The 17,104-nt window shown below is 31.3% G+C and overlaps 1 protein-coding gene across 1 annotated transcript; it reads left to right on the top strand.

Moving 5' to 3' along the window:
• Positions 1-13,069: 13,069 nt before the first annotated feature.
• On the top strand, positions 13,070-16,441 carry LOC131036838 (WRKY transcription factor 72A). The gene is made up of 3 exons (XM_057968833.2): positions 13,070-13,508; positions 14,918-15,031; positions 15,182-16,441. Exons 1-3 carry the CDS (start codon positions 13,278-13,280, stop codon positions 16,217-16,219), a joined length of 1,383 nt encoding a protein of 460 aa, XP_057824816.1. The 5' UTR covers positions 13,070-13,277; the 3' UTR covers positions 16,220-16,441.
• Positions 16,442-17,104: the final 663 nt, after the last annotated feature.

Genomic DNA, 17,104 nt, shown 5'->3' with positions numbered 1-17,104 from the left:
ATTTTTCTTTTCTTTGATTATGGCTTCAACAATGAGATCATATAAAGGACTCACTCATTTCTTAAATCTACGTCATTCAATATTGCATTCTCTTGATCCCTCATGCTTTAAAACTTTAACTAATAGTTATTAGAAATAAACAATACTTCTTTTGCATTGTGATCTTCGTGTGAATATAAAAACACTCTACAATACTCTCTTGAAGGTTATTGCAAAATTGTACAACTAGCATTGTCTCTCATTGTTTGTCTAATTAATTTGATGATATATTATTCTCATTATTTTTCTAGTTTTTTATTTTAACTTCCATTATAATTGAAGTACACTTAAATCTTGAAATCTTCACTTCCTTCTGATTGTATACCAACACACCCAAATTTGTCACTTCTATTATATTTTACTATTACTTTTGTCTTCCTATATATGTAATTGATATATACATTTTAGCTATAATTTCAACCGGATTTATAAGGTAAATTTGAATGAAGATTACTAGTAATAAAATATATTGAACTGCATTGTTAATAGGTTTTTTCAATGGAATAAATAAAGAAGTCAATACATCCCATGAGTTGAAGGATCTTCCTTGAAAAAGGTGCAACCTTGGAAATTAAAGTGGGGAAGACGTTTTGCAATAAAAGATAGTTGTGGGGCTTTATTTTCCAATTTGAAAGAAATATTTTCTCTACTAGGTTAATAGAGGGTGCTCAGTGTTTTGTGGCATTTAACGTGGATTGTCCCACATGTTTGACGGCATTTAGATAATGAGGTCAATTGGTCTCCATTACAAACCCTAGAAGCGAGTGCCTTAATATCAATGTTTATATGCTGTAATTTTATTACATGGTGTGCTACATTAAATTTGGTCCACATTGTTACCTTTATTACATGTTGAGAATTTACGCAATTAAGACTGGTCAAACTGTGAGCACATGGTAATCTTTTTTTATTTTTCTGCCTTAAAAGACTCAAGTCAACTTTGGTAAAGTAAAACCATTATGAGTGAATATACTACTGGTATAATATTTATTTACATGAGCTATTTTCTTTATTATATATTTACAAATATATAAATTTTCATTGCGGATAAAGTTAAAAGATAAAAGTATATATTTTAAGAGCATTTAAATTAGGGGAAGTGTATCAATAATTGTTATAGTTAATTTTGTTTATTTATAGATTTTAAATGGTATATAGGATTTCGATAATTTTTTTTGTTGTTGTTTTTGTATGTAACTTAATTGCTTATAGCTATTGTTTTGGCTTCTAGGTAGTGGCGATGCATGTTGTTGGATTAGTTATACGCACAAGGGTAAAAAAGTACACATTTCAAAGTATCGTCCGATACTTCCTTAAAGATGCCCCAATAATCGTGCACTTAAAATTGTCAATAGCACAAATGGGCCATTTATGGTCTAAAAATGCTAAAAAGTGATTGGCTATTGATACATGAGAAATTTATTTATGGACTTTTAGTTATAATTGTTTTGGTTTCTTTAAAGTTAGTAATTGTGGGGTTGAGTGCACAAAATTTGGTTATTGGAACTATACAAACTATTGGTGTTCTTCCTCTATAAAATATAAAGTATAGTCAACATAATTAAATATAGAAATAAGTGTCATGTAGTGTCTTAAAAATATTATAGTAATTATTTGAGAGACAACTATAAAGACAACAAGGGTGAGAAGTGAGTGTGTAAAATAATAAAAATTAAAACTAAAATAATAAAATAGTTATTGAGTGAATAAAATTAAATAAAACACCTTCAAAGTAAATATACTAACTATAAAATAACTTAATAAATAAAATATGATAAATATAAATATTAAAAATGATAATTTGTGATGTAATTTTTTTAGATAAATATTAAAAATGACAATCATATAATAAAATAAATATGATAAGTAATAACTAAAGTAATTTTTATTTTGTATGTAATTTATTTTGACTTATTATCGTATTATTGAAAAATAAAATAACTCTTTAATAAAATATAAATAAATAATGTGACAAAAAAATCTTATTTAAAATATAAAATTTCAAAAGTATTACATAGTAATTTATATTTGTATTTACTAGATAAAAAAAAAACAATAAAAATAGTGTCTCTATGATAATGTCTTTTACATAGAATTTATTTTTTCTTTTAAGAATTATAATAATTTTAATTTCTATTATTGTTGTTATTTCATATAGTACAATAGATACATTTTATTCTGGTTCAGATCTAATTTATCTACTTAAGACTTATTTTGCTTTGCTTTAAAATTATTCACATTTATATTTTATTTTATTTATATTTTTAATTCAAGAGTTATTTTAAAATTAGATGATGATTTTGAGGATATGTCTAAGTGCTATTAATTGAATGGTTTGCATTAAGTTAGATAGCATCCAAGCAGTATGTTTAATCTAGGTAAGTTGCATTTGATTTATGTTAAGGCAGATTTTAGATATTTGAAAGGGACTTCTAGACTTAACTATTTGTGTTATCATGATATTTATAATGTGGATAAGTCATGAGATACATGACTTTGTGGATGACAAATGGGTAGGTAAATTAGATAGTCAAATATCCACTAATGACTATGTGTTTTCTCTATTTAGAGTGTAAGAAGTTGGATAATTAATAACTCAAAGTCCATGGTTTTGACTATTAAGTTGTTAGAATTGGTTGTGATAGTTAGAGTCCGTATATATAAAATACTCTTTATGTTTATATATCAATTATAGAGGTTTATATATATATATATATATATATATATATATATATATATATATATATATATATATATATATATATATATATATATAAATAATGAGTTCACACGTGGTTGCCTTTTTTTCGTTTATTCTTTCTAATTTTTATAACATGATTTGTATTGAGTATTGCTTTAGTGTATCATGCGATTCATGAGATGATCCATTGCATTAAACTTGTCGATGAGGTTCTTGTATAATTGAGGTGCTTTTAGGATGCATTATAGAAGATTTTGTTGTGATGCTTGTATGAGAATTGAGGTGCTTCTAATGATATTATGTATAAGTTTTCATTTCTAACTATTCATTATGAGATGCATACGTTGTGCTCATGTATGTTCTAAAGATCATTTTAGTGTATCAAAATTATGTATTAGTTAATTAAGCATATTTTTTCTAAATCATGTTAGTCATATATGATTATAATAGATGTAATGATTCAATATTGTGTTATGATTTATATCATGTCGGTTTGATTATGTTGCTTCAACTAATTATTGTATGGAACAAGTATACCTAATATTTGATCCCGGCATCCAAAAGAATTATAGGTATCAAACAATAATTGGTATTTAGATATTTTGACATAGATTTTATTTACCCATATCACTTGTCTTAGCCTTGTGGAATCCTATGTTAGCCCATATCAAAATCAATAATAATTTTGAGATATACATTTTGTAAAAAGTACAATGTGTGGTTGGCACTTTATGTTTATTTAATTTATTTGTTTACATTATATTTAAAGTTATTTTAAAATGTGCATTTACCATTTTTAGAAATATTAAATGTTTATATTGAAACGACAATATTTATGCTAGTGAAAAGTAATTTGTTGCATTATTATATTCTTGGTTGAAAATAATTTAAATGAATTCAACTACAATTAAAATAAGCTTAATTGTCTTTAAAATGGAAATGGTTAGCAATAGATCTTAATAGTTTTGATTAGATAAATAGGGGAAAATCCCAAACCCATTATAGTAAAAATTGCTATCAAGGCAAGTAGAGAGAGTCTCATCAGAAGTGAGACTAAGAGAATCACACCAAGACCAAGAAGCTTTTGACTAGAGCAAGATACCGATGGGAAATAAGGGTCCTAACCCTAGATTAAATACTTTTTCTTCTCGATGCAGAAGTGGAAGGATGTTTCCTCCTCCCACAAATAACTATCCAAGCTATGCTATCATCAATGACCCCACAACTAAGGGATGTAAGAGGAGAGCCCCCCATTGATGGACCAACAATAGAGAAACTTGATGATAGAGTGAAAGGAGAGAATCAAAATCATGAGAAGAGAGAAGTAGAGAGGAGACAATTAGCACCTCAGGGGAAGAATTAATAGTTAAGGGAAGCACAATAGGGACCACGAGGCCCGATGAGGCCATGTATGAAGCAAGACACTCTTTAGAAGCTTGGAAAGACCCATTATCAAGAGAGACCATATATCCAACTCAGATGATCTTCATGACTAGTCTTCCACCAAGTAGAAAATCCTTTTTATGTGAAAGTGAGCAATCTGAAGCCAAATGACTGATAGAAAAACATCGATGATATTTTAAAGGGGAGACCCTCATAATCCAATGATTGTGTCCAAGGCCTATCCCCAACCATCAAGACAACCTCCTTGTGAAGAAGCATGGAGATGTCAAGATACACCAAAATGTGAGTGAAGGTAAACAAACCCATATGTGTAACAGACTCATCAACCTTCAGAAAATGACCCACAAAATTTCTAATGGAATCAAAATAGAAATCCTCTTGTAATAGAAGGGGAATATTTGATAGTTTCAACCACATCAAGCACACATTGATTATTTTAGTAAGAGGGTTAAAATAACTAAACAAAGGTTTGACTGAGAGAGTTCTTTCTCAAATCCCAAAGTTGACCAAGGGTCAAGTCATGATCCTTTGAAGAAGAAAAATAAGCAATGAAGAAACCTTTAGCACAAGATAAGAATTCTATCTTACCAACCACAAGGGGCTTCCAAGAATCCCAAACCAATCTATGTAAATTGAGAAGAGAGGGCTAGTGGTAGGAAAAATAGCACAACATGCCAATGTGCTAGTAGAAGTCCATATTTTTTTTAGCACATCCTTGCAACAAAACACCATAAGGGATGGTATGACACAAGGAAGAGGGCAAGAAAGATGCTAAGGGTGAGAAAAAATAATCCCAGTCATAGATGGTGGAAGAAAAGAATCAGGCATAAGAGAAAAATGAGTGAGACTTGACAGAGAGTGCACTACCTCTAGCGAAAATATGGGTAGTAGGAGCTAGAGCAAAGAGGGAGACAATGGTGCGAGAGCTACTTGATCAATAAGACTTTATCCAAAGGGTGCAACAAAACTTAACAAAGACATGATAGATGAAATGAGGGCTCTCAAGAGAGTTAGGGGTAGGATAGAAAGGTTGCCACCAAGTGTTGTACCAGAAAGAAGCTCATTTGAATCTTCAAGAAGTTGAAACGCTATTATAGCCATCTCTAATGATTAGATATATCTTAATTGTTATTGTTTAGTTTAATTTAACTTATTTTAATTTCTTGATTATTACAAAATATAAATTCAACTTAATTAGATTTTATATACTAACAAATAAAGTTGATAAATTATTATCTCAATATTTTTTATTTGGTTTAAGTGATAATTTCTTTGATTTAACTTCATAGCTAGTTAAAAGATAACAATTGGAATTAAATTAGTTTGCAATGTTATTAAATTAATTTATTGATTTATTTATGATGAAATATTTTATTTGACAAAAGGAATAAATAAAATTTGAAAAAAATAAAAAATGAAAAGTATAAAAAAAGATATAGAGGGAAAGGGAATAAAAAGAAAATTATTATTTTTTAATTCATACTCTTCTATTTTATCACATCTAAACTCTTGCCCCCGCCCTCTTTTAAAAATTATAGAAATAAATTAATGAAAATTAATGGGTAGAAAATGGTATGTTTGGAGTGGTTGTCACATGAGATTGAGCATTATAAATGGTAGGAAAATATTGCTAGCTAGTGTGTATGAAAGGAGTCTTTTGTTCCATTGTTTGTACTTATGAAGGAATGATTATTCCTAATTTAAATTTGCAATTAAAACGACACATTCTTCTTTGATCCATGCTCACATTAGGTGGAGTCATATGAAATAATTTTAAAGAATGATTTAGAGGCTTTAAATTTTTAAAATTCAACATTTACAAGTCAAAGTTATGACATTTAGAAAAAAAAGATTTTTGAATTTAAAAAAAAATGATAATGCAAAAGTTTTTTGGTTTATTGTAGAACCAAAATGGCACTCTTAATTTTTTTTTATTAAAATAAAAAATTGGTGGTTTTAATTTAGGTTTTATATGATTCCATTAATGGAGGGTTGAGAAATTTGGTGGTTTTTTTTCTCTTGAAGAGTTTTTTTTTTTTAATTAAATCTCATATGAATGAATTATTTTATGGAATGATCATATGCATCATTAATATTTTAAAATTTTACACCTTTTGGTTAAACAAAATGAAATTTTTTGCATTAAGTTTTGTGCCACAATCATATGGCTATTTGTGCATGAGGAATCTAGGATTGAGGTATAATGGGTAGGAGTGGTTCTCATTATTATTTCAATTCAATGAGTGACTCTACGACTACAATTGCTGAGTCATAATTTTTAATAAAGTAATAACTAAAGAAACACACATAGGGTAATTAAAATGAACCGAGATACAATATATAGTGGTATGTTGGGAGAGTTTGCAAAGACACGATCTAGACCATGAGATGATATGGTACATCATAGTAGATCTCATCAACATAGAAACTATATGATGACATAGTTAGGGTGCTTTCATATGCTGGATATGTGTGCCAAGGTCATGCCACTACTTTCAAGGTGTTGCATATCGAGAGTGTTATCACTCTAACTTGAAGGGGTCACACATTCTATCCCATAGAGAACTTGTTAGGATATTATGAAGACACTTCTTTCCTTCATATATGATCCTTTTCCTTGATTCCATTATATTTTACATCCAATGCGATACACATCTTTGGCCATGTGTATTATTGAATGAAATCTTAATTTTTTTCATGCACATCATTGTCCATGTGTATTATTGAATTAAATCTTAATTTTTTCATGCTCATTCCAATATTGTATGCTTATTCTTGGCATGTGTATGCTATGTGCTATGGATGACCTCTTATGCCAATTATAAGTTTATAATCATGCTAGATCCACTAAATCATCAAAGATATATTAGTATTGATACCTTAGATCATTGAATGGATTTACTCTACTTGACATACCAACTTGTTCAAAACCATGAAAATCATGAGCATACATATTAACTAGATTTTTTCTTGCTATTGTTTTTTTTGGCATAAGTTGCAATTTATTCTTTCCTAGATTGATCCTTAAATCATCATCCTTTCTCTATGAATAGTATTATTTTTTAATCTAATGATTGTCTATGTCCTGACAAAGTCACCACTCCTCTATTAAGCGAGATGCACTTTCCCTTTTTTTTCTTCTAAAAACACCAACTATAAATCTCCAACTTACTAGTTACACCTGATGTTAGGTAGAAGTTATAAAAAAGTATAATTACAAATTATATACATCAACTATTAGGTAGGTCATAATTATTCCTTGACTTATTAATAAAACTACATTCTATGATTATCTAAGAATAATTATGGGACCTAATAGTTAATGTCATTGTTGGGGATATATTTCTTTTAATGTTATCTCGAAGACCTTAGGTTATTGTTGGGGATAGATTTGTTTTAATTTTACTTCACCATATTTACTAATGTGAATGTAATACAAATATCGTAAATATCACAATATGTTAATTCATTAAAAGTTAATTTTAGTGATAGTCATTCTTTTATCACATATGAATGTTTGCAATTTTAAGGAAGGATTATTAAGTAGACTTGATAACTAGTTATCATACCTTTTCTATTATTTTTATGTACCCTCCACACACTCTTCAAATGCCAAACCATTCACCAATATTGTAGAAAATAATTAGTGTTTGTGCAACTTATGCTTTAGTAGTTCCAAAGAAGGAAACATCATAGTGATCTTTATTATAAAAATAATTTGTGAATCATATTATTGAACCCACATCAAGCATCTTATATGATAGTCATTATATCAAATATAATTATTAAATCCTCCATAATATTTTATGATTCTTTCTTAACCCTCATGGATAGCATTTCATGGCCTTATTAATAAAACTATGTTCCAAGATTATCTAAGAATAATTATGGGACCTAATAGTTGATGTCATTGTTGGGGAAATCATGAGCATACAATTGTGTTACTTAGGTCTTCAAGATAACATTAAAATGAATCTATCCCCAACATTGACATCAACTATTAGGTCCCATAATTATACTTGGATAATCTTAGAACATAGTTTTATTAATAAGACCGGGGAATGCCATCCATGAGGGTTAAGAAAGATTCATAAAATATTATGGAGGATGTGGTCATTATAGTTGATATAATGACTATCATAGAAGATGCATGATGTGGGTACAATAATATGATTCACAAATGATTTTTACAATAAAGATCACTATGATGTTTCCTTGTTTGGAACTACTAAATCATAAGTTACACAAACACTAATTATTTTCTACACTATTGGTTATTGATTTGGTATTTGAAGAGTGTGTGGAGGGTACACAAAAATAATAGAAAATATGTGATAACTAGTAATCAAGTCTACTTAATAATCCTTCCTTAAACTTGTAAACAGTCATATGTAATACAAGAATGACTATCACTAAATTAAATTTTAACATGAATTAAAATATTGTGATATTTACCATATTCATATTATATTCACATTAGTAAATGTAGTGAAGTAAAATTACAAAATAAAAAAAAAATTGTCACTTCTTTTTTCACTTCTCACCAAAATACCTACAATTAACCAAGGAGATATTAGATTACATAAAGTTACTACAATAAGTTATATTTTTGCTATAATTTGAAATGCATAACTCAAATGATGAATGAGCTAATGGATTTTAAATCATAGAATACTCTCTACACTAATGTGACAACAAAAGTTAGATTAACCAACTCAAAAACTAATTGTTTGAATATGTTTACAACTAAATATTTATAGTTTTAGATGGTTTCATGACTAGAAACTTGTAGGAGTCAAGAAGTCATGAGAACTTAGGACCTGACACATGCGAACCACTAAGAAAAATATTAGTCACATGTTAAGAAAGATGGAAGGTTGTGGAACCTTCAAATTGAATGCATGTGATCCATTAAAATCTTAGGAGGGTGGCTAGAACATACTCAAAGGGAATAAAAAGGATGATCATCCATCTTAATTACAATCATATATTCTTTAGAATTATATCCTATGATTAAAAAATGTGTTTATGCACGAGAGTATGCCCTAGATTACATATAAATTTTTCCCTACATTTGTTTTTTTAAAGACAATATTTAATTTGGGCTCCTTTAGAGGATTGGTTATTTGAGATTTATCTTTTTAGATATTTTTTGGTAATTGTAGCTTATAGAGATGTAGTAGAAGGATGCCCTTCTCACTTAGTGGTTATGTGACAATTTTGTGGTTATGAATTCATAAATGTGATAGTTAAATGTGCCAAATAAATCCCACAAATGTGAAGAGAAAAGGAGGAATGTTTAATATTTACCATTCAACCACTCAATCCATCTAATTTGATGATAGGGATATGGTTTTGAATTTTAAGCATGTTGGATATGAGGAAGGTGGGTTATATATATGTGTGTGTGTGTGTGGATTTGAATTAGTAAACTTGCATTCAATGCAAAATTTTATTAGTGAATGATTAGAAAGGGCAACATTCGACAAATGCTCAACTAGCAAGGACAAATCATTAGCAAAAGAGAAAAAGGATTGGGCTTGCATCATAATTGTATTTAGTCTTTTAAGAACCTATTAAAAATTGAAATAAAAGGTTATTCTATACATGTATACTAAAAAAATTGGCTGTAAGGATGACCAATGTTGGAATAAAAAAGGACTACTTTATTGTGTATGTAAAACTAGACATTTTTTATTAGCTATCAACAACATAGGGAGAGTGCCACTACCATAATTATAAGAATTATCTTCAACCATATTAAAATCTGTGAACATGACCAGAGAATTAGGGGGTACTAAATTAGTATTCTAACACCAAGATTAGAGTACATAATTAGGAGTATAAACATTGATCAACCCAAAGGAAGAATTACCAATATTGAAGAGAGTACATAATGCTCTATTGTTAGGGTTAAATCCTTGATTTACTATATGTGGCTATCATTTAGAGAGGAGAAAACTAACAACTCCACCATATCTTTCCTTTTGATTATTTCACAAGAAATGACTAGCTAGCCATATTATATGGTAAATAACAAAAAGCAAAAGTATTGAAAAATTTAACAATTTAACCTAGTGTAAACAAATAATATCTTGGTTTGTAAATCCTTTTTGAACATCACACTGTATAATTTCTTGTGAGGTTTATTTGACCTCAAACATTCCATTATATAATACTCATACCAAAGACATGCCATTGATATTAAGCTTATTTTAAGTTGCATACCTATTTTACCAGATTTCTCCATCTAACAGTAGGTTGAAATTTGATAATTAAATGATTTCTCCATCTACATACATCGATTGAGATTTTAGAAGACATAGTCCATGAAAGACATTCAGAATAATCTTTCAAAGATGCTTTTGAAGAGGAACTATTTTCTTATACTTTCAGTTTGCCAATAGCAACATTAACGATTAAAATAATGATGTGCAAAACCATTTAAAAGTTAGTGTTCATTTATAAACTCAAATACAGAAAAGCTTCCACAATAAATTTGAAACATTACTAAAATATGGATAACACATACAAACCAAGAACTAAACCCAAATTGAAAAAATAAATAAAAATAAACAAAACTTAGCATCCCTCCTTGGAAGAGAATTTGTGCTCTTGAAAGAGAGGTCACAAGTTCAAATCCCAAGGGGGTAAGGTATGTATGCCTTGTTTGTAGCACTGTTAGATGCCTCCCACAAAGAATACGAGATAATCCCATATTACTATAAACCTTCTGTAGACCTATACACAAATTACCTAACATCGTGAACTATAAAAGAATGTTTTTTCCTTTCTTTCTTTCTCCCTATGTACTAGAATTTGTAAAACCGTCTGCTTTCACAAAGGGCTAAATTGATGAAACTTTGACGTGCAAAATTTGTAAATCTGTGTGCATTTTGAAAGGCAAAACATTGGAAAACGAGACGTGTCTCAAAAATTTCTATGACGGCAATAGTCGCCAACTAAATTTAGGGTTTGAAGGAGTGGTCAGAAAACGTAGTCGCTCATAAGTTTGACGTGTACTTCCGAATTTCCCGATTTGGTTGCAAGTGGACATTTTGAAGGGAAATTGTACAAAACTCTTAGAAGTTGAAACTCATTTTTAATATGAATTTCAAGAGGCAACGGTGCATCCGGCGGCGTTGCTGTTGTACAAGTCGTCTCTCCAACAAAGATGCCAAATGCTTGTCAACCGTTGAATTCATCTACAAAAACCATTTCCATGCCATTCAAGATTATGTTTTTCCCTGGTTTTTTTCTGGTGCACTCTCATTTTGAAGAGAAGGGTATGAAATAAACTTTTTTCTTCAATTCTTAGGATGGATGAAGGATTGGATGTCAGTCACGAGGGTAACCAAATGAAGAGATCTCTCCCTCAAGGCCCCGTGAATAAGGATAATGATAATAATAGTATTAATTCCAGAAAGAGGAGGACTATGGAAGGTCGGTTGGATAGAGTTATGGAGATTGATCTTTCTGTTAGATTGGAAGAACTAGAGAATGGAGAATCTGAGGTCAAGGAGAAGGGGGAGAAAAATTCAGTGAATTCTGTGGATGTAGTGAATATCAATGGTGAGGAAGAGGAGGGAGAAGCTATGGAGGATAGTGATGAGATTCATAGTGATAAGAAATCTTCTGCAAGGGCTTCTGTATCTTTCAGTGATTCTGAAAATGGTGAAAGATCCAAGGTATGTTTAAAACTCTTGTCTTGAGTATATTGGGTATTCATAATCCTCTTGAGAAGTATGCTAGATTATGTCTTTTGTCTGAAATCTGCTTAATCAAATTATCGTGGTCAATTATAAATTATAATTGACAAAAAGGTGTTCGTGAAAAGTTTGAGGTATATGTAAGGGAAAGATGAATTGGGAGGAGAAAAATTATGGGAAGATTTAGGAATGGTTCATATTCCGCCTGATTCTTGTTCGGTTTTGTTTCCTTTCTATGGTAGTAAAACAAGTTTGTTGATTACTGTTAGGTCAGTTGGAAGACAAGATTTTCTTAAGACAATATGTATAAACATTATGACCTTAGAATGTCCTTGATTGTATTTGAGAGACTGGTTTTATTCGAAATGAGCCCATTCGAAGATCTTATCCTTAATCGATTGCAGGATTTGGCTGAAAATTTGGGTGTTTTTTTAATAACTTTTTCGTTTCAATCAGAATCGAGTTCTGCGGAAATCACTTTCAATGGATTGGAATGGTACATCTATGTTTGTTCAGATAGACTGGAAATAGCTTTCCTGACTGACAGTGCAACATAAATACGTTCAATGGATTGTTATTGAGTAAAATATCATGTGGGTGTGCAGATCCAAATCGAATTGAATGGGAATGTTCAGAGCGACCGATCATTAGCTACAGTTGATTGTAGCCCACCACGGGATCTTATTGTAGGAAGTCAAGTAAGCATCGATCTTTCATGGCTCTTTTAGTTTTTTAATTCATGCCAGTCAGTTTTCATTACGTAATATGGGTCTCATAAATTAATTCTTTCTTGGTGTTTGAACAGCTTGAGACTTTACATGGAGAAGTGGACCGGATAAAAGAGGAAAACAAGAGGTTGAAAGTGGCTTTGTCTCAGCTGATGAACAATTATCAGAATCTCCAGATGCATCTCTTCAGAGTCATGCAGCAAGAACAACAAGAAGAAAACAGTGCACAGCCAGTAGAGACTTCAAAGGTGAGCAGTCGTGGAATCCAATAATAAACAGAATTCATCCAATAATAAACAGAATTCTATTTGAGAAAAAAACAGCTCTCTTTTATATTTTATATTCTGATGATGGATTGCGGATTGTTATCTCAAAATTTGAGATAAACAAATCTCACACAATTGAATCCAGAAACAACTTTACTAATATGTTGTGTTTCAGGAGGTGGAAAAGTGGGAAGAGGAATCAGAGCTAGTTCATCTGTCTCTTGGGACAAATCCCCCCTCAAATAAAGCCACTGATGAAGAAACGAGAGGAGAAAGTGGGAAAGAAGGTGCGGAACATACAAAAAGGTCACAAGGACATCTCAAAGGCTTCAGTCTTTCTTTAGATTTCAAGGATGAAGACACCAGCGGAGAAACTAATGAAGGAAACTTGTCTCCACCAAGTAGCCCTACCAAATCAGAAGGTGGTTTGATGAAGTCAGAGTCTCTTGACATTGCAGTACTGGGCCAGCAACACCAGGCAAATCGTAGCCCTGAAAGCATTTGTAGAGTAAAGGAGGAAGGAATGGATCATCGGCAACAAGGGTTTTGGCAGTCAAATAAAGCAATCAAAACATCACATGAGGCAGGAGAAAATTCAGAACCTGCACCTCCTATAAGGAAAGCCAGGGTCTCTGTACGTGCCAGATGCGAAGCACCAACAGTAAGAGCCAATTTTCCTTCATGCTTCTCTTTCAATTTGTGTTTGTGTTCTATAAGTTTGTTCATGTTCGACCATGTAAGTCATATTTCAATCAATGATGATCCAAAAAAAATCAGTTGTTCAGTGGTAGAACATTCCAACAACAAATGGATAGTCTGAAATTAATAATTCAGTAATAGAACATTCTAACAATAAATAATAAATAGATAATCCAAAATTGAATCTTAACTAATAGATTCACTTGCTTATATCCTAATATGTATCTCTTGGAGCATTCTGATATGTATCTCTTGGAGCATTCTGAACTGAGCCACCCCTTTGCCAGATGAAGCTTCTATTGTTATTCCAACCTAAAATTAGCCACAATAGTAGAAAGAACAGCAATATATTTTCAGAATAAAGCTTTGTATAATACATTCCCATGCCAACCCCAGTACTTATCAGAATAACTTTATTGAATGAAATTTGTATGTATCTCGTGTAGATGATAATATGATATACTTTATACTGACATGTAAAGCTTTTAACTTTTTAACTGCAACCTGACTTTATTCAAAAGAAAATCCAAAAAGAATCTGATAACTTGAAGTTCGTGGATTCCACATAACACATTTGAACAGCCTAATCACTTTTAGCTGATCTAGGAAGTTCCAGCCTAATCACTTTTAGCTGATCTAGGGAAGTTTCATGCATTCTATAGCACGATAAAGTATATAATTTGACCTCATCGATTACCTAATTGAGGTAAAATCCATACTAACTAAACTACCCACTCCATCAAGCTGCAAATTCATCCATACTAACTAAACTACTCACTATATGAAACAACAAAATTCTTATCGCTTGGCTTCATCAAATAATTTCTTATAATTTAAATTGATGCTGAAAGCAATTGCATATTGATGAAATGTGAAGATGGCTTTTTATTCATTAGAAAAGATAATTTTTCTTCGAGAAAAATATAATAGTTGTTGTATCTTTGCTTTTGATTTTATTTGTGTATATTTAATTAGAGTAAGTTTATAAATTAAATTGTGTATGCTTATGATTAACCTTTAAGATCACATTCAGTGATCCATCATCAAAAAATGTAGATCGAAAAATATAGATAATTTAATCTAAAATTTTTTATTCTAATTAATTTGACCAACCACTGTACATGTTTTTCAATTCACATTTTCTTTCATAGAAAGAAGAGAACAATAGATTGGATTGTAGGATTATCCTTAAAACAACTTTTATTATTTGTATACATAGATGAAATATAAATTAGTCTAATTTTCGCATAGTGTCTTTTTATGACACTAGACTTTTTTAGGTTATCTTCATGGTTTTATAAAGTTTTTGTACTGTAGCTAATAACTACTTTTGCTATCAAGGGAGAGTAAATTTTTTCACTAATTTTGCAGATGAACGATGGGTGTCAATGGAGAAAGTATGGGCAAAAGATAGCCAAGGGCAATCCCTGCCCACGAGCATACTATCGCTGCACTGTGGCCCCCGGATGCCCAGTTAGAAAGCAGGTACCTTTCTACCCTAGAACTTAAAAACAGACCATTTAAGCTCTATCCTTATTTCTTCAACTAAATTTCAACTACAGTCTCTTTATGTAATACAAAATATTGTTTTTAAATCATGGAGATTACTGAGCTTCACTTAAAACCATGGTGCAGGTACAAAGATGTCCAGATGAGATGGCTATACTAATCACAACATATGAGGGCAGTCACAACCATCCACTTCCAATGGCTGCCACTGCCATGGCATCAACCACATCAGCAGCAGCATGCATGCTTCTCTCTGGTTCAACCTCAAGCATGGAAGCCATGAACTCCAACAATCCCTATATTTCTAGGTTAGACCAATGCTTTGCTTCCAATCCCACCATTAGTACCTCATCTTCCTTTCCCACAATAACATTAGATCTCACAAAAAACCCCACTTCACAGTTAAACCTACGTAATTCAATAGCAGCTGGATCATCCTCCACATCTTTGGCTTCAACCTTCCCTCTTCCATTCCGATACCCATCTGCTGGATCAAACATGCTTTCCAATCCTCATCTAAATAACACAATACTTCGCTCTGAACATTCCTTACCGGTGGGCTCTAGTTCCAATCCCTGGAGCAGCACCCATCTCTACTATGGCCAACCTCCTCCTCCTCCTCCTTATGCCAGACCCAATTCTTCCATTTCCACTACAACCACAACAAACTATGATCTTGCAAACCAGAGGTTCCAAAATCCTCTTGACTCATCTCTCAACAATCCTGCTGCAAGAGCCATTCAAGGAGTTCTCTCAAGATATTCCTGCCAGTCATTGATTCAGAATGTAATGTCTGACACTTCTGCAAGAAGCACTGTCACCACAAGCAACACTTGTTCTACCACTTCATCAACTCAACATTCTCTGGCAGATTCTGTCAGTGCTGCAACTGCCGCTATTACTTCAGATCCCAATTTTACAAACGCCCTTGTGAATGCAATAGCCTCCATTATCAGTCAGGGCACACAAACTAAAGGAGGAGCAAGCAATGGAGGAAATAACATAGTGCCTAATTCTGATCAAAGGAAATGGGGAGAACCCATTACAGATCCTGCTGCTTTGAGAGCTTCTCCTCATACTTCTCAGAATAATATACTTTTTTCATCTGCTTCTGTCCCTTTTTCTGGCAAACATTGGCCAGCCACTGAGAATCAGAACCGTTAATAGGCAAAAGAAAAAACTGTCTGAAAGGCTTGATGACTATTTGCAAGATAGAAGACTTGCTTAATGCACCTCAATTGCATTATATGATGCACATGAGGTGCTTTAAGGATTTCTGATTCCTGCTATAGTCATAGCTGTAATAAACTGTAAGAGATCTCAAGCTCCTAACATGGCAACGGCTATAAAACCCAATATGGGTATACAGATGGATGCCAACAAACTTCTCTGTTCATAGATAGTTTTGTAGCAAAACATTTAGTTGATCGAGTTCAAGTTATTCAGTCAAATCTGTAAATTGCAATCTCAAGAAATTAAAAACAAAATAAAATAATTTAGGTTTGATTCTGAGCGGTAGAATATTTTGAATCATGGAATTTTCATTGCCTGATAAACTTTAAGTACATTGGATTTTGCTGCAAGACCAAATACCTAGAACCTAGAAAAGAAAAGTTGTTCCCACCTGATATGGTCTAGAAGTTTACACCAGCATCTAGATCAACATTAACTAATTAGAAACAAGAAAATGTACTTCAGATGCAGTTTAATGGTCCATAAAGGCGTATTGACCTCTACCTAGATAGCTGCACATAATTGTCCACTGAATAAGGATATTGCTTTATTAATGTTTAGGCAGTATTTATTTGAAAAAGTTATACCATATTTTTTCATATTATAAATTAGTTATATATGTCTTGTTTTCATTTAAAAACCTATTTATTATTCATAATAATAATAATAATTATTATTAAACAAATATGAATATGTAATGACATATAGAAGTTTTTAAATTTATTTATCAAATTTTAGGTTCTAGATGTATTATACATGTTTCAAACAAATATCTAATTTTAATTACGAGATAAATATTATTGTCAGTGCTTTATA

This window comes from Cryptomeria japonica, chromosome 3 (genome assembly GCF_030272615.1).
Source record: "Cryptomeria japonica chromosome 3, Sugi_1.0, whole genome shotgun sequence".
In the NCBI taxonomy this organism is placed as follows: domain Eukaryota; kingdom Viridiplantae; phylum Streptophyta; class Pinopsida; order Cupressales; family Cupressaceae; genus Cryptomeria; species Cryptomeria japonica.
This window is presented reverse-complemented; position numbering and strand designations above follow the sequence as displayed.